We start from the raw sequence: 21,620 nt of genomic DNA on the forward strand, positions 1-21,620 counted from the left end.
TACAGCCTGGATTCGAACGAGGGTGTCTGTGGTGACGCCTCAAGCACTGAGATGCAGTACCTTAGACCGCTGCGCCACTCGGGAGCAAATATGCTACTCACAGTTTGCTGCACGCACAACACAAATATTAGCCAGCAAGGCTCTTGATCCAGGAGGGATTTCTCTGCTGTTACCAAGCGAATGCTTGATTTTGGAAGAAGCTAACCACTTAGCTAGATAGCTAACTATCTTCTAAATTAGCTAACCAAATGCACAACTGCAGAGCATTCAGAACATTTTAGACAGATAACTTAATAGTTATAAGATATCTAGCTGGCAAACATTTAGTTGTGAATTCCATAGTGTAATTAAATCTCCTGGCACATACTGAAGAACAGTGATTTACTCACAAGGCTCCGGTCTCTCATTGTTGTGTAAACAAACACCACGTGACTGGGGGACTACTGTAAGCTTTGTAATAATGTGACAGGTGAAATGAAGAATGCAATGCTTTATCTCCTAACGTATCGCACAAGTTGACTGTAGGTATTTACTTCAAAAGTAGCTGCACATATTCAAACTTCAAAGAAATGGTTTCAACGGTATTGAAAAACCATGCCATGGCTTTTTACAAATACCCCGGTATACGGTATACCACCCAATCCATTACTCAAAGATACAGTGCCTTCGGAAAGTATTCAGACCCCTTGACTTTTTACACATTTTGTCAGGTTACAGCTTTATTCCAACATTGATCATTAAATTGTTTTCCCCCTCATCAATCTTCACACAATACCCCATAATAAAAAAAAGTATTCAGACCCTTTACTCAGTATTTTGTTGAAGCAAATTTGGCAGCGAATACAGCCTCAAGTCTTCTTGGGTATGACGCTACAAGCTTGGCACACCTGTATTTGGGGAGTTTCTCCCATTCTCCTCTGCAGCTCCTCTCAAGCTGTCACATTGGATGGGGAGCGTTGCTGCACACACAGCTATTTTCAGGTCTCTTCAGAGATGTTCGATTGGGTTCAAGTCCGGGCTCTGGCTAGGCCACTCAAGGACGTTCAGAGACTTGTCCCGAATCCACTTCTGTGTTGTCTTGGCTGTGTGCTTAGGGTCATTGTCCTGTTGGAAGGTGAACCTTTGTTCCAGTCTGAGGTCCTGCGCACTCTGGAGCAGGTTTTCATCAAGGATCTCTCTGTACTTTGCTCAGTTCATCTTTGCCTCGATCCTGACTATTCTCCCAATCACTGCTGCATCCCCACAGCATGATGCTGTCACCACCATGCTTCACCGTAGGGATGGTGTCACGTTTCCTCCAGACGTGACACTTGGCATTCAGGCCAAAGAGTTCAATCTCGGTTTCATCAGCCCAGAGAATCTTGTTTCCCATGGTCTGAGAGTCTTTAGGTGCCAAGCGGGCTGTCATGTGCCTTTTACTGAGGAGTGGCTTCCATCTGGCCACTCTACCATAAAGGCCTGATTGGTGGAGTGCTGCAGAGATAGTTGGTCCTTCTGGAAGGTTCTCTCATCTCCACAGAGAGCTCTGTCAGAGTGACCATCGGGCTCTGACCAAGGCCCTTCTCCTTTAATTGCTCAGTTTGGCCGAGAGTCTTGGTGGTTCCAAACTTCTTCCTCAAAATAATGATGGAAGCCACTGTGTTCTTGGGGACCTTCAATGCTGCAGAAATATTTTGGTACCCTTCCCAGATTTGTGCATTGACACATTCCTGTCTCGGAGCTGTACGGACAATTTCTTCAATCTCATGGCTTGATTTTTGCTCTGACATGCACTGTCAACTGTGGGACCTTATATAGACAGGTGTGTGCCTTTCCAAATCATGTCCAATCTATTGAATTTACCACAGGTGGAGTCCAATCAAGTTGTAGAAACATCTCAAGGATTATCAATGGAAACAGGATGCACCTGAGCTCAATTTCGAGTCTCATAGCAAAGGGTCTGAATACGTATGTAAATAGGGTATTTCTGTTTGTTTTTTAATTGCTTAGGACATTTTTATATTTAATCAATTTTAGAATAAGGCTGTGACGTAACAAAATGTGGAAAAAGTCAAGGGATCTGAATCATTTCCGAATGCACTGTATATACTGAACAAAAAATATAAACGCAACATGCAACAATTTCAACGATTTTACTGAGTTACAATTCATATAAGGAAATCAGTCAATTGAAATAAATTAATTAGGCCCTAATCACTGGATTTCACATGACTGGGCAGGGGCGCAGCCTTGGATGGGCCTGGGAGGGCATAGGCCCACCCACTGGGGAGCAAGGCCCAACCAATTAGATTTTGTTTTTCCCCACAAAAGGGTTTTATTACAGAAGGAAATACTCCTCAGTTTCATCAGCTGTCCGGGTGGCTGGTCTCAGACAATCTCGCAGGTGAAGAAGCAGGATGTCGAGGTCCTGGGCTAGCGTGGTTACAGGTGGTCTGCGATTGTGAGGCCAGTTGGACCTACTGCCAAATTCTACTATGGTAGAGAAGTTAACATAAAATTATCTGACAAAAGCTCTGGTGGACATTCCTGCAGTCAGCATGCACGTTCCCTCAAAAGTTGAGACATCTGTGACATTGTGTTATGTGACAAAACTGCAAATTTTATAGTGGCCTTTTATTGTCCGCAGCACAAAGTGCACCTGTGTAATGATCATACTGTTTAATCAGCTTCTTGATATGCCACACCTGTCAGGTAGATTAATTATCTTGGCAAAGGAGAAATGTTCAACATTTGAGAGAAATAATCTTGCATATGGAACATTTCTGGGATCTTTTATTTCAGCTCATGAAATCATGGGAAAAACACTTTACATGTTGCGTTTATATTTTTGTTCATTAAATTATGTTTAGCCAACGTTATTATTATGTTGAGCCAATAGACATTGAATTGATTGATGTCTGTGCCCAGTGGGATGATATCGGTCAGAAAATCCCTTTGTGTCCCACTGAATGTAAGGTGTGTACATTAGCGAAACATTGCACAGACTGGGTTTTACTCTGTCAATTAAATGTTGACAGGCAGGGCTAGGGGATAAACTGTCCGGTCTCAGATTTTAGTCAACACATCAGTAACAGAAAATAATGTGTACTGTAGCTGGTCCACTAACAGTATGTCTGTTTTGAGGAGTACATGTTATCCAAATAATGAACTGCTTGATTAGCCAATTATCTTGAACTGATCTGAACTGATTGAACTTGGCTTGGCAGTGTAAGAACCTTGTTCAAGTGTTCTATTCTCTGTTCCTGCCTGGCTGACACGACCCACATGGTCTGGACCGGAGTCAATTGGGGCATTATTCATGAGACAGTGGACTGCTCAGTCAGATGGAACAGAGTAAATATGCATTTTAACCTCATAGATTTAGCTGGTGGTAACTTGTGGAATAGACACCGGCTGGAATGTGGTTTTAACCAGTCAGCATTCAGGATTAGACCCACCTGTTGTATAAAACCAGCCAGTCAGCATTCAGGATTAGACCCACCTGTTGTATAAAACCAGCCAGTCAGAAGCACAATGTCCTTCATTATCGATGCATGGTGCCGACAACATCGACCAGCTTCTTCAGACTCTGAAGTCAGGAGGACTTTGAGTTTGGTATCAGCCAGACTACTTTATGCTTGCCTTTAATCCATGGTTTTCTATTTAATATTAGTATGTACCTGTAGTACTTGAGATAACCGTAGTGACTGGCTAATGGACCAGTCACTCCCAACCCTCCACCCCCTTGAGTTGTCCCTCCTGTGTAGGACACAATACAGAATGGAGGAAAGCATGAGTGGTGGTCCTGTGGTGTGTGCTTGACCCAGACAGGGGCTGTGTTTGACAGGGGCTGAATAAGCTCTCTCACCCCTTTCCCTCCATCCCTCCCTCCTAGACAGGTGGTTCTTACAATGTCCAACATCCCTGGACAGGGTAAAAATTGTGTGTGTGTGTGTGTGTATGTGTGTGTGCGTCTGCTCTCCAAGCCCTCAGTATGTGTGACTGCGTCTGCTCCACTCCATGGTAGTGACAGGTCTGTCTGGGGTGAAACAGTGGCCACTTTAGAGTCTCCCTCTCCCAGGTTAAAGGGGGGGCTGCTGGGCCTCCCCACGTCCCCACTGAAAAGCCCTAACAAGGTTTGGCATTTAATGGTTTAACTTTTCCAATGATGCATGTAACCGCCCGCCAATTATAACTAAGTGATTTATTGTCCTCCGGAGCTAAGAGCAGAGCGAGCTGAGCTTTTTTATAAACACGCGCGGATGCTCACCCACACACACACTTTCAAGCAGGCAAACACACCTCTCTCTCCCTCTCCTCACTGTGGTACAATTTCATCGTTGTAAACAAACAGAGGGGTAAACATGGATCGGTTTTTCCTCCTGGGAATTTATGCTTTATGTTGCTGTCATTCCTCAAGTGCCAAGTAAATCCATCAGACAGGGTCTGACAGGCCGGGTTGGCTGGGCTGGGTTGGGGTGGAGGGGGATGGGGGTTAATTTACGAGTCCTTCAGGGTCCCAGTCAACTATATTTAGGCCCACACCTCCCCATCCCGCCGTAGTGCTCACCGGCCAGCAGGCAGGCCAGACAATGGACCAGTGTGTGAGTATGTTTGTGTGTGTATGTGTGCTTGCTTGTGTTTTTGCGTTCCCGTGTGTGTATCGCTAGATGGACAGATCTGCATGTTCATTTATAGCCCAATCAATTAACCTCCGCCTGCATCGGCTTGTCACTCCTGAAGAGGCAGGAAATTACACCTAGACAAGGCTCATATGACCAGATTATTTTCCACTGCAGCCCAGACTCAGGATGGCCCACAAATAGCACATTATTCCTTACCTAATCCCTATAGGCTCTGGTCAACAGTAGATAACTATAAAGGAGTATAGACCCTGATCAAAAGTAGTGTACTGTATAGGGTGCCATTTGCGACGCAGGTTCAGACTTACCTCAGACCCCCAGGTATGGAGGTGGAGAGATAGAATACTTATTCTGTCATTCCCTTTCTCTCTCTTTTGCTCTCTCTCCATCCCTCCCCCTCTCTCTATCCCTTCCCCTCTCTCTCCCTCCTCCACCCCTTCTCTCCATGCCTCCCTCCCCAGGGGGTAGGTGCAGGGTGAGAGGGCCGTGAAAGAGGGTCTTCTTCTGCAGATGTGTTTATGTGTTTATGTTGCTGTCATGGTCGGTGACTAAGGCTGGGTCCCAGAGAGAGAGAGAACATACAGCACTGTACTACTGCAGGGAAAGGAGAAGAAGGAGAGGAGGGCTGGCAACCTGCAGGGAGGGCTAGGGTTTTACCATGACAAATCTGTGTGTGTGGTATGTGTGGGGGGGGCAGGGGTTGAACACACGCCTGTCTGTGTGTTCCTCCAAGGGGAGTGCTACTAGTCTCTCCTCTCTTTTTGGTACTCTGCACATTCAACCATTCAAGACAGTGTGAAAAGTTGTGTTCTCTTACTGAAACATGGGCTCTTTTCAGTCTCTAATGCTGACCTGTGTTCTATATCCCATAGTAACCTGTGTCTGTATACCATAGTAACCTGTGTTCTGTATCCCATAGTAACCTGTGTTCTGTATCCCATAGTAGCGTGTGTTCTGTATCCCATAGTAGCGTGTGTTCTGTATCCCATAGTAGCGTGTGTTCTGTATCCCATAGTAGCGTGTGTTCTGTATCCCATAGTAGCGTGTGTTCTGTATCCCATAGGAACGTGTGTTCTGTATCCCATAGTAACCTGTGTTCTGTATCCCATAGTAACCTGTGTTCTTTCCTCTGTTCCATGGTCCTCCTCTCTGATCCCACCGCTATTATTATCAGTCTGTTTGTGTTCTAGTTGTCAGCTGTAACAAGCAAGTGGAGCTGCAAGGTCTTTGACCTGTACCTCTCTAAGTGGCCCCGATAACAGAAAGCACAGCACTCTTACAGTTTTTTTTAATGAGTCTCACTTTCATGCAGCTGGTGCAAAAAGGACTAGAGTTCTTAATCTGTTGGTTTGAAGGTGGAGATAGATGGAAGAGTAGAGCAGGCTTTCTTTATAGGATATCTTGCTGATGTCAGTACACTGTACTTTCCTAACAGCCTCCACACTTTTCAGATCCACCCCTGCCAACCCTGCAGACATCAAGGCAGCAGCATGGGAACATGCCTCTCTCAGCACAGTTCCATCCTCTTGTACAGCAAGCCAAGGAAGTGTTAAGGTCATGTGTAACAATAAAAGGGTTGTTCCACCAATTTCATGATATCCAATTGGTAGTTACACATCGCTGCAACTCTCGTACGGACTCGGGAGAGGCGACGGTCGAGAGTCATGCGTCCTCCGAAACACAACCCTGCCAAGCCACACTGCTTCTTGACACACTGCTCACTTAACCCGGAAACCAGCCTCAACAATGTGTTGGAGGAAACGCCGTCCAACTGGCGGCCGTGTCATAGTGCATGCACCCGGCCCACCACTGGAGTAGCTAGAGCGCAATGGGACAAGCACATCCCGGCTGGCCAGACCCTCCCCAAAACCAGACAGCGCTGAGACAATTGTGTGGCACCTCATGGGTCTCCGGGTCGCGGCTGGCTGCGACACAGCCCGGGATCGAACCTGAATCTGTAGTGATGCCTATGTAGTACTGCTGCCCTGTTCTGAGCCAATTGTAATTTTCCTAAGTCCCTCTTTGTGGTACCTGACCACACGACTGAACAGTGTGCTCAGGTTTTACCAGCAGCAGACTATGCTGCGCCACTCGGGAGGCCCTCATTGTGGCTTTTGACATTATCAATCATAGTCTGCTGCTGGTTAAACCTGAGCACACTGTTCAGTCGTGTGGAAAATTACAATTGGCTCAGAACAGGGCAGCATGACTGGCCCTTGAAAGTACACGGGGAGCTAACATTGGAGAAATGCATGTCAATCTCTCATGGCTCAAAGTGGAAGAGAGATTGACTTCATCACTACTTGTTTCTGTAAGAGGTGTTGACATGCTGAATGTACAGAGGTGTCTGTTTAAACTACTAGCACACAGCTCAGACACCCATTCACACCCCATAATACATGTCACCAGAGGTCTCTTCACAATGCTCAAGTCCAGAACAGACTATGGGAGGTACACCGTACCTCAGGTAACTGATGCAAGCAGTAGAATCCAATTTTTTTTTAAAAACAGGTAAAAATACACCTTATGGAACAGCGGGGACTGTAAAGAGACACACAAAGGTGCAGACACAAACATACACACACAAGCGCTAGCACACACACTCTACACACACGTACATTTCTAATATTGTTGTATGGTGGTCTTGAGATGTTGCTTCAATATATCCACATCATTTTCCTACCTGATGCCATCTATTTTGTGAAGTGGGCTATTAGCAGGACAATAGACTCACCATGTATTATAATAGCCCATTTTGTGCTATTAGCAGGACAATAGACTCTTGCCAACACATCTCTGTATTTTGATACTTTGTGGAAGGCAATTGATCTGCATTAAAAACTTTGTGGATGGGGCCATCACGAGTGGCGCAGCGGTCTAAGACTGTGTTGCTACAGATGCTGGTTCGATACTCGTGCCGGCTGCAACCGGAGACCCATGAGGTGACGGTAGGCTTTTGGTTTCTCTCCCTCTAAAAACATAAATAAATAATTATAAATAACAAACTGGCTTTATTTACAAATTAGTAAGAATGTCTCACCCCATGTTCAAGAATGGCCTTTTTCTCGCTCACTTTCGCTTATCTCCAAAATATCGTTATTTTTTAAACAAAGTGATTATTATTATTGTTTTTATTTAATTTAGAATTCAATAAAAGCACCTTAGATATTCTCACAGATACTAACGGAAAATGGCCCTTAGATATTCATTTAGAGTCCTCCAATCCTCTAAATCGAATTATTGGTAGAGAGTCACGTCATTGAAAAAAAATATTTTTCTATATACAGTCGTGGCCAAAGGTTTTGAGAATGACACGAATATACATTTTCACAAAGTCTGCTGCCTCAGTTTGTATGATGGCAATTTGCATATACTCCAGAATGTTATGAAGAGTGATCAGAGGAATTGCAATTAATTGCAAAGTCCCTCTTTGCCATGCAAATGAACTGATTCCCCAAAAAACATTTCCACTGCATTTCAGCCCTGCCACAAAAGGACCAGCTGACATCATGTCAGTGATTCTCTCATTAACACAGGTGTGAGTGTTGACGAGGACAAGGCTGGAGATCACTCTGTCATGCTGATTGAGTTTGAATAACAGACTGGAAGCTTCAAAAGGAGGGTGGTGCTTGGAATCATTGTTCTTCCTCTGTCAACCATGGTTACCTGCAAGGAAACACGTGCCATCGTCATTGCTTTGCACAAAAAGGGCTTCACAGGCAAGGATATTGCTGCCAGTAAGATTGCACCTAAATCAACCATTTATCGGATCATCAAGAACTTCAAGGAGAGCGGTTCAAATGTTGTGAAGAAGGCTTCAGGGCACCCAAGAAAGTCCAACAAGCGCCAGGACCATCTCCTAAAGTTGATTCAGCTGCGGGATCGGGGCACCACCAGTACAGAGCTTGCTCAGGAATGGCAGCAGGCAGGTGTGAGTGCATCTGCACGCACAGTGAGGCGAAGACTTTTGGAGGATGGCCTGGTGTCAAGAATGGCAGCAAAGAAGCCACTTCTCTCCAGGTAAAACATCAGGGACAGACTGATATTCAGCAAAAGGTACTGCTGAGGACTGGGGTGAAGACATTTTCTCTGATGAGTCCCATTTCCGATTGTTTGGGGAATCCGGAAAAAAGCTTGTCCGGAGAAGACAAGGTGAGCGCTACCATCAGTCCTGGGTCATTGCCAACAGTAAAGCATCCTGAGACCATTCATGTGTGGGGTTGCTTCTCAGTCACGGGAGTGGGCTCACTCACAATTTTGCCTAAGAACACAGCCATGAATAAAGAATGGTACCAACACATCCAGGAACAGAGCAACTTCTCCCAACCATCCAGGAACAGTTTGGTGACGAAAAATGCCTTTTACAGCATGATGGAGCACCTTGCCATAAGGCAAAAGTGATAACTAAGTGGCTCGGGGAACAAAACATCGATATTTTGGGTACATGGACAGGAAACTCCCTAGACCTTAATCCCATTGAGAACTTGGGTGGGTAATACTCAAGAAGCGGGTGGACAAACAAAACCCCACAAATTCTGACAAACTCCAAGCATTGATAATGCAAGAATGGGCTGCCATCAGTCAGGATGTGGCCCAGCAGTAAATTGACAGCATGCCAGGGTGAATTGCAGAGGTCTTTGCATCAACTTCATGTAATTGTCAATAAAAGCCTTTGATACTTATGAAATGCTGGTAATTATACTTCAGCATTCTATAGTAACATCTGACAAAAAATATCTAAAGACACTGAAGCAGCAAACTTTGTGGAAATTAATATTTGTGTCATTCTCAACTTTTGGCCACAACTGTACTTTAGGCCTACCATAGGCGACATGAGTCTCACTAGTGTTGAGTAATGTGCTGTTAAAAGTGGTGTAGGTCTTATTTATTTAAAAAGCATATTGAAGTTAGAAGCAGTACGATTTGAAGCAATAGCGTACCCACTGTGGTCAACTATTTCATCACCGTTTCTTGCTGCTCTGAGAGAAGCATGGGTACTGGTCTTAATAAATCAATGAGATATTTATTTTCACTGAATCTCCGTTTGGGTATTGGTTAGGGTGTGAAAATGTTATGCTGTTAGTACCCTAGCTTACTCCCGACCATCACGTTGTGCAGCACCATATTTTCCTAACAGAAACCCTGAGGGTTTTTCATTTTTCTTGGAATAGAAACACTATAAAATTAATCTAATTAATTAGGCTAAATTTCTTAAAATCAATCCCATATATACTTCTTACAAAAAAAGTTTTTTCTCTAGTACAGCCAATATAGAAGGCTATCAAATGCTTCTCAAAGATGCCCTCTTGTGGTCAAACTAGCACTAACTAGCATTAATGGTAACAAAGGCTGCCAATTAAATAATGTGCCATAGAATTCTGCGGCAGCCCGTAAGGAGTGTGGCAGTATGGTGTAACTTTTACAGGAAGAACCACTGTAAACAAACACTTTATGGCAACCTCGCAATAGAGTATGTTAAGACAAGCACAAGCAAGCTGTTCATTATGACAATGTTTTCTGACAGAAACCATTTGTACGTTCCACTGTTATTTAATACAAAATGTATTAGCTATAAATTTCAACTGCAAATGACATGAGCTGATGACTGAAAACATTTATGCAGGCAAATACTTGCCGCACTACTATTAGTCACACGTTTTCTAATTTAGCTAGCTAGCTAACATAAGCTTCTTATCTCATCATGAATGCAAGCACATGGCCTGAACGATAGATCTGCGCCAACTGTCTGGCTTTTTGCAAATTGCATATTTGGGAAAACTAACTAAATAAGAACACTAGCTAACATAATAGGCCCAGACAGTAACAGTGTTCTTTTTGTATCAAGGACGAGAGTTCACTTTGGCGCCAGTCCAGTATTAGCACATAAGTAGCACAGATTGCTAGCTAAGCTAACTACGTTAACGAAGAGAGAATGAGATGAGGACAGGGCTCCTTGCTTGGTGACGTGTACTTTGATTATTAACTTATTCAAATATGCTGGCTATGGCGAGCTACTCACCTTCAAACCACCATGCCTACTCTCTCTCTCTCACACGTTGTGAGCTAGGGCTAAATTATTTTTAATGAGCAGCTGGTAGAGCGCCCTCTTCATGCAACCATTGAAAAATACAAAAAATGACCACAAATGAGCAGACATGTTTGTTTATTCTATGTATATAATATTGGAGCTGTATCTGTGTAATAAAGACACATTTTTTTATTTTACCTTTCTTTAACTAGGCAAGTCAGTTAAGAACAAATTCTTATTTTCAATGATGGCCTAGGAACAGTGGGTTAACTGCCTTGTTCAGGAACAGATGTTTTACCTTGTCAGCTCAGGGATTTGATCTTGCAACCTTTCGGTTAGTAGTCCAACGCACTAACCACTAGGCTACCTGCCGCCCCAAAATGAATATTTCTGTGAAAAGCTAATATTGTCCGATAATACCGGTCAACTGCTTTATCAGTCGGGCACTAATAGATGGCAAGTTTCTTTTTTTTACTTACCTTGCCTGTGATAAGGAACATATTCCTGTCCTACAATGCCATATTCATGGCTCATTCACCCCGTACTGAACTATCTGAAGCCATCAGTGTTTTTGTACGCCTTCAGGCTTTCTCCAGTGTAGGGTGAAGGGTTGTGTGTAAGGTACATGTAAACATCAGGACATGTTGATTCGGCAGCTTTTCTGTGTTTTCAGTGGCTTAAATGCGTTGGGTGGAGCACTATAAGGGTCGCATCCCCCAAGTACAGCTAGTTTTCCTAAATATCATTTTTAAATATTTTAGATATTCTAGATTTATAATATAGCGGCTGTCTGTGTTATAGTAGTTGTGGACAGTGATGAGTCCCACCTTGGTTCCATGGTGGTGCAGGCTGAGATGAGGGCAGGGGAACTGTAATGTTATGTCTATAACTTTGTCTGTTTTGTGTCTGTCTTGTAGTTATAAGTGTGGAGAGTCGCGAGGCCCACCTCGGCAGCCTGGTCATCGAAGCAGAGAGGAAGGCAGGGGAGCTGGCTGCCCAGGCTCAGAGAGAGGGTCTCAGCCTGGAGGCCTGTGACAAAGACAAGGAGCTCCGAGCCTGGGAGTGGAGGAGCAAGCTCTACAAACGCATGAGGACTGGCTTCCAGCATGCACGTGAGTATGCTGGGACCGTATGTGTGTGTGGGGGGAGGGAGGGTGTGTGCGTGTGTTAGGACTGCACGAGTCTTGACCAGAGCCCAATGCACAGCCTCTGGCAAGGGATGGGGAGAAAGAATACAACACATTATAGGGAAGACAAAGAAATGGCTGCCACATACCTTAGTGTGGAGTGGTATGGCTTCAACCTTGGACATAAGTGGGGACAAGGCTAGCATCAATTGTTTGCAGGTAAGAATCTTTCATTTTTTGTGTGTTGATATGATCTCTTTTCTATATTTAGTCCTTTTACACAGAACAACTTGATTGTAAGCGTGAACTCAACAACCCCAGGAAATGTCTTTGTCCACTAGGAGCTCTGATGGCACACACACACACCATGGGATGTGTCAAGTCTGAGATTGACAGGAGGATTTTTTGTATTGCAAAGGTGCCAGACAGGCTTGGAGGAAATCTGAGTGAGGTTATTATGGCTGGCAGGTCGTCCAGACTCCACAGTTACACCCTGTGTGTCCCAAATGGAACCCTTTTCCCTTTATAGGACATGGTGCATAGGGCTCTGGTCAAAAGTAGTGCACTAAACCAGGAATAGGGTGCTATTTGGGACACCGTTCCAAACAGGCCTGGGGGTACAGCCTGCTGGGGAGGTGGAGTGGAGAGAATAGAGGGGAGAGTGTTCTATCATCTTGCCAAACATCTCCTATCCATTACAGCTGTGACGAGCAATAAAGGAGGATAGGAGCGAGTGTGTATTGGACACACATTTGTACACACACACTATTTTTGACCCTTTGATATTGATGACTGCGTTGTTGAGGAAGAGCTTGCACGTTTCACTGTGCTCTTTACACCTGTGCACGTGACAAATACACGTTCATTTGATTTGACCACAGGAGGTTGGTGGCGCCTTAACTGGGAAGGACAGGCTCCTGGTAATGGCTGGAGCGGAATTGGTGGAATGGCACCAAATACATTAAACACGTGGTTTCCATGTGTTTGATGCCATTCCATTTACTTCGTTCCATCCATTATTATGAGCCGTTCTCCCCTCAGCAGCCTCCACTGGATTTGACATACACACACACACATTCTCTCCTCCTCTGTCGGTGCACTGTGAGGTAAATGTTCGTGTTGTGTTTGTGCCCCATCTTTTTGTGTGCTCTATCCATCAGTCTGACAAGCATTGTTATGGACTAGGTTAGGTAGTTCAGTTCTAAGGGACACAGTTAGACACTACATTATCACGTCCACACTCCATCACCAGGTGGCAGCACCAGCCGGGTCAGGTGGCAGCACCAGCCGGGTCAGGTGGCAGTCTTGTTAAGTGTTGATTGTGCACAGGTGTGGGCAATCAGGGATTGGCAATCAGTGAGAGAAAGGTGGAAAGGAATCTCTCGGTTGCAAATGTATTTTTTTGTGTTGCGTCTTTAGTTTTGGGCATGCCTTTAGTAGTTTCCCTTTTGTACATATTTATTTTCATAAACTGAACACACAATAATCTGCCTGGGCTGGTCGACCAAGGGGAGTACACTGACTTCTCACATAAATGCACACAGGTTACAGACCATTTAGCTAGAGCTAGGAATGTCTAGACTTGTAACAATATCAGTAGGTTAGCTCAGGGGTTTCGTAACAGCGTACACATAATGAAAAACGATCTGTCCTTATTAATGTACTCTACAACCAGCACAGCCAGAGGAGGACTGGACACACCCCTCGGAACTTGGTTCTTCTTCAGGTTTCTTCCTAGGTTCCTGCCTTCTAGGAAGTTTTTCCTAGCCACTGGGCTTCTACCTCTGCTTTGCTTGCTGTTTGGGGTTTTTAGGCTGGGTATCTGTAAAGCACTTCGTGCCAACTGCGAATATGAAAAGGGCATTTCTAAAAAAAAATATATATGTTTTTTTGGTAGGTGTGCCGGAGCCCCCGTCTGCAGTGGGTCTGTGTGTAACCAGTAGCTCCTCTCTCACAGTTACCTTCCAGGAACCACACTGTCTCAATTCTGCTGTGGTCACCAAGTACAGAGGTACACACACACACAGACTTGTGGACACACACACAGACGCACGCGTACACACACAGACGCACGCGTACACACACAAACACACAGACGCGCGGACACACAAATGAAAGGAACTGCAATTTAGAAAGGAAATTAATGGGTAGGAACAAATAAATTATTGTTGCTTTTCATTGTTACTTTCTCCCTCTCTATTTTCTCTCATGCTCTGTCTCGCTTCTCTCTCCCTCCTCTCTCTGTCTCTCTCTCCCCTTTCCTATTCTCCTTCCCTCTGCAATTTATTTCGAACCCCTGTGCCCCCTCAGTCTGTTGTCTCACTAACCTGCTTCCCTCCAGCCCTGTGGGATGACAGTAAATCTATTAACTATTGCCATGACTGATATTGACTTATTTCCCTCTCCTCCCTACCGGTCCCTCCCACCATCCCTCTCTCCCTCCAAGCTACAATTACTTGGGGTGACAGTGAAACTATTAAATGTCCCTATACCATCCTCCACTCTAATCCACTCTGTCCCTGCCTCTCTTCTTCCTCCTCTCTCTCCCACCCTTATCTACCTTCATCCGTTCTAGCTCAAGGCAAAAGAGCCCCAGAGAGCCCTAGCAGAGAGAGATCAGTGTATTGAACTGTAAAGGCTAAAGGGCCGGTCATTTCGGACTAATAGGCTTATGCTGCAGATGGAGCATGAAGGTTACAACAGGCTTTGTAATGATTTATAGTTGATCTCTGCTCATCAGGGCTTTTCCCTAGAGGTGTAGAAGTCTTCACAAGCCTTTTAGGGGTTCTGTGGAAGTAGAAGCAAAGGAGAGAGAAATGAGAGAGATTGAGCAGAAAGAGGGAACAAGAGAGGGAGAGAGTGAGTACATTTCCTCAGTGAAAACGATGTACTGAGCAAATGGCAAAAAAACACATTTCTTTCCACAGTGCCGTGGGGCGAGACAGTGATGCAGCTTAAGCCCCACCCTCTTCAAGATACATATCAACAAATTGGGGAAGGCACTAGAACAGTGTGCAGCACCCGGCCTCACCCTACTAGAATCTAAAGTCAGATGTGTACTGTTTGCTGTGGATCTGGTGCTTCTGTCCCCAACCAAGGAGGGCCTACAGCAGCACCTAGATCTTCTGCACAATACTTGAATCAGTTATAGAACCCATTGCCCTTTATGGTTGTGAGGTCTAGGGTCAGCTCACCAACCAAGAATTCACAAAATGGGACAAACACTAAATTGATACTGCATGCAGAATTCTGCAAAAATATCCTCCATGTACAACATAAAACATCAAATAATGCACACAGGGCAGAATTAGGCCGATACCCGCTAATTATCAAAATCCGGAAAAGAGCCATTCAATTCTACAACCACCTAAAAGGAAGAAATTCCCAAACCTTCCATAACAAAGCCATCACTTACAGAGAGATGAACCTGGAGAAGAGTCCCCTAAGCAAACTGGTACCCAGGACAGCAACACAATTAGACCCAACCAATCATGAGAAAACAAAAAGAGAATTACTTGACACATTGGAAATAATTTAACAAAAAAAACAGAGCAAACTAGAATGCTATTTGTCCCTAAACAGAGAGTACACAGTGGCAGAATACCTGACCACTGTGACTGACCCAAACTTAAGGAAAGCTTTGACTATGTACAGACTCAGTGAGCATAGCCTTGCTATTGAGAAAGAAAAGGGCAACCAGTGAAGAACAAACATCATTGTAAATAGAACCCATATTTATGTTGATTTATTTTCCCTTTTGTACTTTTAACTATTTGCAGATAATGACATTTTAAATGTCTTTATTATTTTGGAAATGTAATGTTTACTGTTAATTTGTATTGTTTATTTCACATTTCTTTATTATTTACTTCACTTGCTTTGGAAATGTTAATATATGTTTCCCATGCCAATAAAGCCCAATAAAGCCCTTTGAATTGAGATAAAATAGAGAAGAGAGCAGAGAGAAGAGAGCAGAGCTAGAGAGAGAGAGAAGATAGCAGAGCTAGAGAGAGAGAGAGAGAGAGAAAGAGAGAGCAGAGAGAGAGAGATAGAGAGGGAAAGCGAGGGAAACTACACACCTCAAGGCATTAGCAGCCCAATGAGAAGGTTAAAAGTGTAATACACAGCACCAGGGTACCTATTGATTTCTATTATGGAGAGAGGACACACACATACCCAGTCTGTGATGTTATTGTCTGTGAGTATTTGTAATGCTGACTTTGTGTGCATGTGCGTATGTATGTGTCATTACAGTGGAGTGGAGCTGTCTAAAGGATTTCTCATTGCTGGCCGGAGACATGGTGTTGGAAAACCTACAAACTCTCAAGTGTACCATCAACGGCCTTACCATGGTAAATAGTACTGAAGTATATGCAGCAGACAGGGAGGAAGGGGGAGAGAGAGAGAGGGAGCACAGAGAGAGGAAAAATCAAATCACATTTTATTTGTCAGATGCGCCGAATACAACAGGTGTACAATGAAATGCTTACTTACAAGCCCTTAACCAACAATGCAGTTTTAAGAAAAATAAGTGTTAAGTAAAAAAAATTATAAATAAAAAATAAAAGTAACAAATAATTAAAGAGCAGCAGTAAAATAACAATATTGAGGCTATATACAGGGGGTACAGGTACAGAGTCAATGTGCAGGGGCACCGGTTAATGGAGGTAATATGTACATGTAGGTAGAGTTAAAGTGACTATGCATAGATAATAAACAGAGAGTAGCAGCAGCGTAAAAGAGGGGGGGGGCGGCAATGCAAATAGTTTAGGTAGCCATTTGATTAGCTGTTCAGGAGTCTAATGGCTTGGGGGTAGAAGCTGTTAAGAAGTCAGGATGCTCTTGGTGGTGCAGCTGTAGAACCTTTTGAGGATCTGAGGACCCGTGTCAAATCTCCTGAGGGGGAATAGGCTTTTGTCATCCCCTCTTCACAAATGTCTTGGTGTGTTTGGACCATGATAGTTTGTTGGTGATGTTGACACCAAGGAACTTGCAGCTCTCAACCTGCTCCACTACAGCCCCGTCGATGAGAATGGGGGCGTACTCTGTCCTCCTTTATCTCCTTTGGGGCACTATGGTGTTGAACGCTTAGCTGTAGTCAATGAATGTTATTCTCACATAGGTGTTCCCTTTGTCCAGGTGGGAAAGGGCAGTGTGGAATGCAATAGAGATTGCATCATCTGTGGAGCTGTTGGGGCGGTATGCAAATTGGAGTGGGTCTAGAGTTTCTAGGATAATGGATTTGATGTGAGCCATGACCAGCCTTTCAAAGCATTTCATGGCTACAGACGTGAGTGCTACGGGTCGGTAGTCATTTAGGCAGGTTACCTTAGTGTTCTTGGGCACAGGGACTATAGTGTTCTGCTTGAAACATGTTGGTATTACAGACTCAGTCAGGGAGAGGTTGAAAATATCAGTGAGGACACTTGCCAGTTGGTCAGTGCATGCTCAGAGTACACGTGCTGGTAATCCGTCTGGCCCTGTGGGCTTGTGAATGTTCACCTGTTTAAAGGACTTACTCACATTGGCTACGGAAAGCGTGATCACACAGTCGTCCGGAACAGCTGATGCTCTCATGCCGGTGAAGTACGATTCAATCTTAGTCCTGTATTGACGCTTTGCCTGTTTAATGGTTCGTCGGAGTGCATAGAGGGATTTCTTATAAGCTTCCGGGTTCGAGTCCCGCTCCTTGAAAGCGGCAGCTCTACCCTTTAGATCAGTGCGGATGTTGCCCGTAATCCATGGCTTCTGGTTGGGGTATGTACGTACAGTCACTGTGGGGACGACGTCATCAATGCACTTATTGATGAAGCCATTGACTGATGTGGTGTACACCTCAATGCCATCGGAAGAATCCCGGAACATATTCCTGTCTGTGCCATCAAAACAGTCCTGTAGCTTAGCATCTGCTTCACTTGACCTCTTTTTTATTGATCAAGTCACTGGTGCTTCCTGCTTTAGTTTTTGTTTGTAAGCTGGAATCAGGAGGATAGAATTATGGTCATATTCGCCAAATGCAGGGCGAGGGAGAGCTTTGTACGCTTCTCTGTGTGTGGAGTAAAGGTGGTCTAGAGTTGTTTTCCCTCTTGTTGCACATTTAACATGCTGGTAGAAATGAGGTCAAACGGATTTAAGTTTCCCTGCATTAAATTCCCCGGCCACTAGGAGCGCTGCCTCTGGATGATCATTTTCCTGTTTGCTTATGGCCATGTACAGCTCATTGAGTGCGGTCCTTGTGCCGGTATCAGTTTGTGGTGGTAAATAGACAGCTACGAATAATATAGATGAAACCTCTCTTGGTAAATAGTGTGGTCTACAGCTTATCATGAGATACTCTACTTCAGGCAAGCAAAACCTTGCCTGAGACTTCCTTAGATTTCTTGCACCAGCTGTTGTTTACAAATATTAATAGACCGCCGCCCCTTGTCTTACCGGATGCAGCTGTTCTATCCTGCCGAAAAAGCGTAATACCCGCCAACTGTGTGTTATTCATGTTGTTGTTCAGCCAAGACTCGGTGACACATAAGATATTACAGTTTTTAATGTCCTGTTGGTAGGATATACGTGCTCGTAGTTCGTCTATTTTTTTTATCCAATGAGAGAGATAAGGTGAAAGAAGGAGCTCACACAGAGAGAAAGGGGATGAGTAACTGATGGGGCCAGTATAGGAGGGTAATGATGGAGGGCGGAAGTGAAGGAGTGTGGGAATGACACAGTAATGGAGTGGGGGGCTGAATGAGGGAAAGCTGGTGACTTCTAGGATGCGTCCCAAATGGAACCCTATTCCCTATAACGTGCACTAGTTTTTATTAGGGCTCATAGGGCTCTGGTCAAAAGTAGTGCACTATGTAAGTTTATAGGGTGCCATTTGTGACATCCTAGAAGTCACCATTCTAGCGAGTTGCCCTCATTCAACCAAAATACTGTGATATTACTGTGCTCTGCTCAACTTTCAGCTGTTTTAACTCTCTTCCTCTGCCTAGTACATACTGTGTGTACGTTTTACTTAATGTGAAAATGTATTTTACATAATGTGTGCGTGTGTGTGTTGTGTGTGTGTGTTTTCCAGGGGAGGCTGTACTATGTTCAGGTGTCGGCCTACAACATGAGGGGTTGGGGTCCACCTCAACAGTCTCTACCCCCCTCTGCTGCACCTTCCAGTGAGTCCATTACTTTATTAGGTTTAAATCAAACCTTTATTGAATGTACCTTCATACAAAATCGTAGAATCGGTTTGTGCACTGCTGTTCAAACAGCAGGTAAACTGGTTGATATTTTCCTTCAAAAATAGTTTTGTTTTCGGAATAAGACACTTGTCCAGTAAAGTTGTGTTCTCAAAGCCTGCTATGGCAGTTATAATTAACTCCGTCATTCAGTTGGATTGAAACCCAAACTTGCTTTATTCCCTGCTACTTTACTGTAGGCTCTGTCCCAAATGGCACCCTATTCCCGATACACAGATGTCACAGGAGGAATAATAATAATCCTGCAGCAGGAGAAATAATAATAATCCTGCAGCAGGAGGATTTGAGTATCAAAATAAATATTTAGAATTGCCGTCAGGGGGCAGCTGGAAGTGCTGTCTGTATACAGTGTACCTTATGGAAGCTACGTGCCGGCTAAGACGCATCTCGTGTGAATGCTGGCCCATGTTCAAATCAAATTGTATTGGTCACAAATACATATTTAGCAGGTGTTATTGCGGTGTAGCGAAATGCTTGGGTTCCTAACTCCAACAGTGCAGTAGTATCTAACAATTCACAACACTACACACAAATCTAAAAGAAGGAATGGAATGGAATGGAATGGAATTAAGAAATATAGAAATATTGGATCAAGCAATGTCAGAGTGGCATTGACAAAAATACAGTAAAATAGAATACAGTGTGTACATATATATATATATACAGTGGGGCAAAAAAGTCTTTAGTCAGCCACTAATTGTGCAAGTTCTTCCACTTAAAAAGACGAGAGAGGCCTGTCATTTTCATCATAGGTACACAAGAGCGGTGAGCAAAAATCCCAGAACCACACGGGGGGACCTAGTGAATGACCTGCAGAGTGCTGGGACCAAAGTAATAAAGCCTACCATCAGTAACACACTCCGTCGCCAGGGACTCAAATCCTGCAGTGCCAGACGTGTCCCCCTGCTTAAGCCAGTACATGTCCAGGCCCGTCTGAAGTTTGCTAGAGAGCATTTGGATGATCCAGAAGAAGATTGGGAGAATGTCATATGGTCAGATGAAACCAAAATATAACTTTTTGGTAAAAACTCAACTCATCATGTTTGGAGGACAAAGAATGCTGAGTTGCATCCAAAGAACACCATACCTACTGTGAAGCATGGGGGTGGAAACATCATGCTTTGGGGCTGTTTTTCTGCAAAGGGACCAGGACGACTGATCCGTGTAAAGGAAAGAATGAATGGGGCCATGTATCGTGAGATTTTGAGTGAAAACCTCCTTCCATCAGCAAGGGCATTGAAGATGAAACGTGGCTGGGTCTTTCAGCATGACAATGATCCCAAACACACCGCCTGGGCAACGAAGGAGTGGCTTTGTAAGAAGCATTTCAAGGTCCTGGAGTGGCCTAACCAGTCTCCAGATCTCAACCCCATAGAACATCTTTGGAGGGAGTTGAAAGTCCGTGTTCCCCAGCAACAGCCCCAAAACATCACTGCTCTAGAGGAGATCTGCATGGAGGAATGGGCCAAAATACCAGCAACAGTGTGTGAAAACCTTGTGAAGACTTACAGAAAACGTTTGACCTCTGTCATTGCCAACAAAGGGTATATAACAAAGTATTGAGATAAACTTTTGTTATTGACCAAATACTTTTTTCCACCATAATTTGCAAATAAATTCATAAAAAATCCTACAATGTGATTTTCTGGATTTTATTTTCTCATTTTGTCTGTCATAGTTGACGTGTACCTATGATAAAAACTACAGGCCTCTCTCATATCTCTCATTTTAAGTGGGAGAACTTGCACAATTGGTGGCTGACTAAATACTTTTTTGCCCCACTGTATATGAGATGAGTAAAGCAGTATATGAACATTATTAAAGTGGACAGTGATTCAAAGTCTATTTACTTTCTTAGAGTGCAAGCAGCTTTCTCTTCCCTCAACCTTGTTCTGAACACCTCCAAAACAAAGGTCATGTGGTTTGGTAAGAAGAATGCCCCTCTCCTCACAGGTGTGATTACTACTGCTGAGGGTTTGGAGCTTGAGATAGTCACCTCATACAAGTACTTGGGAGTATGGCTAGAGGGTGCACTGTCCTTCTCTCAGCACATATCAAAGCTGCAGGGTAAAGTTAAATCTAGACTTGGTTTCCTCTATTGTAATCGCTCCTCTTTCACCCCAGCTGCCAAACTAACCCTGATTCAGATGACCATCCTACCCATGCTAGATTACGGATAAGTAATTTATAGATCGGCAGGTAAAGGTGCTCTTGAGCTTTACCATTCTTTACCATTCTGCCATCAGATTTGCCACCAATGCTCCTCATAGGACACATCACTGCACTCTATACTCCTCTGTAAACTGGTAATCTCTGGCTCAAATAGCCGACCAACCCTTAGTAATCTTCTGGAAAAAATTGTGTTCGACCAGATACAGTACTGTTTCACAGTAAACAAATTGACAACAGTCTTTCAGCATGCTTATAGGGAAGGACACTCAACAAGCACAGCACTTACACAAATGACTGATGATTGGCTGGGGGAAATGGATGATTATATGATTGTGGGTGCTGTCTTGTTAGACTTCAGTGCAGCTTTTGACATTATCGATCATAGTCTGCTGCTGGAAAAACGTATGTGTTATGGCTTTACACACCC

General features: G+C 44.1%; 1 protein-coding gene across 2 annotated transcripts in view; it reads left to right on the top strand.

The window, feature by feature from the left end:
* The window catches only part of ankfn1 (ankyrin repeat and fibronectin type III domain containing 1), a 225,981-nt gene that overhangs the window by 153,621 nt on the left and 50,740 nt on the right, over positions 1 to 21,620 (top strand). For both annotated transcript variants that reach the window (XM_021581040.2, XM_036960459.1), the window contains 4 exons: positions 11,568 to 11,762; positions 13,675 to 13,788; positions 16,032 to 16,129; positions 18,847 to 18,937. In XM_021581040.2, coding sequence (XP_021436715.2) covers positions 11,568 to 11,762; positions 13,675 to 13,788; positions 16,032 to 16,129; positions 18,847 to 18,937 — 498 coding nt within the window. The remainder of the gene's footprint in view (positions 1 to 11,567; positions 11,763 to 13,674; positions 13,789 to 16,031; positions 16,130 to 18,846; positions 18,938 to 21,620) is intronic.

This window comes from Oncorhynchus mykiss, chromosome 23 (assembly GCF_013265735.2).
Source record: "Oncorhynchus mykiss isolate Arlee chromosome 23, USDA_OmykA_1.1, whole genome shotgun sequence".
Classification (NCBI taxonomy): domain Eukaryota; kingdom Metazoa; phylum Chordata; class Actinopteri; order Salmoniformes; family Salmonidae; genus Oncorhynchus; species Oncorhynchus mykiss.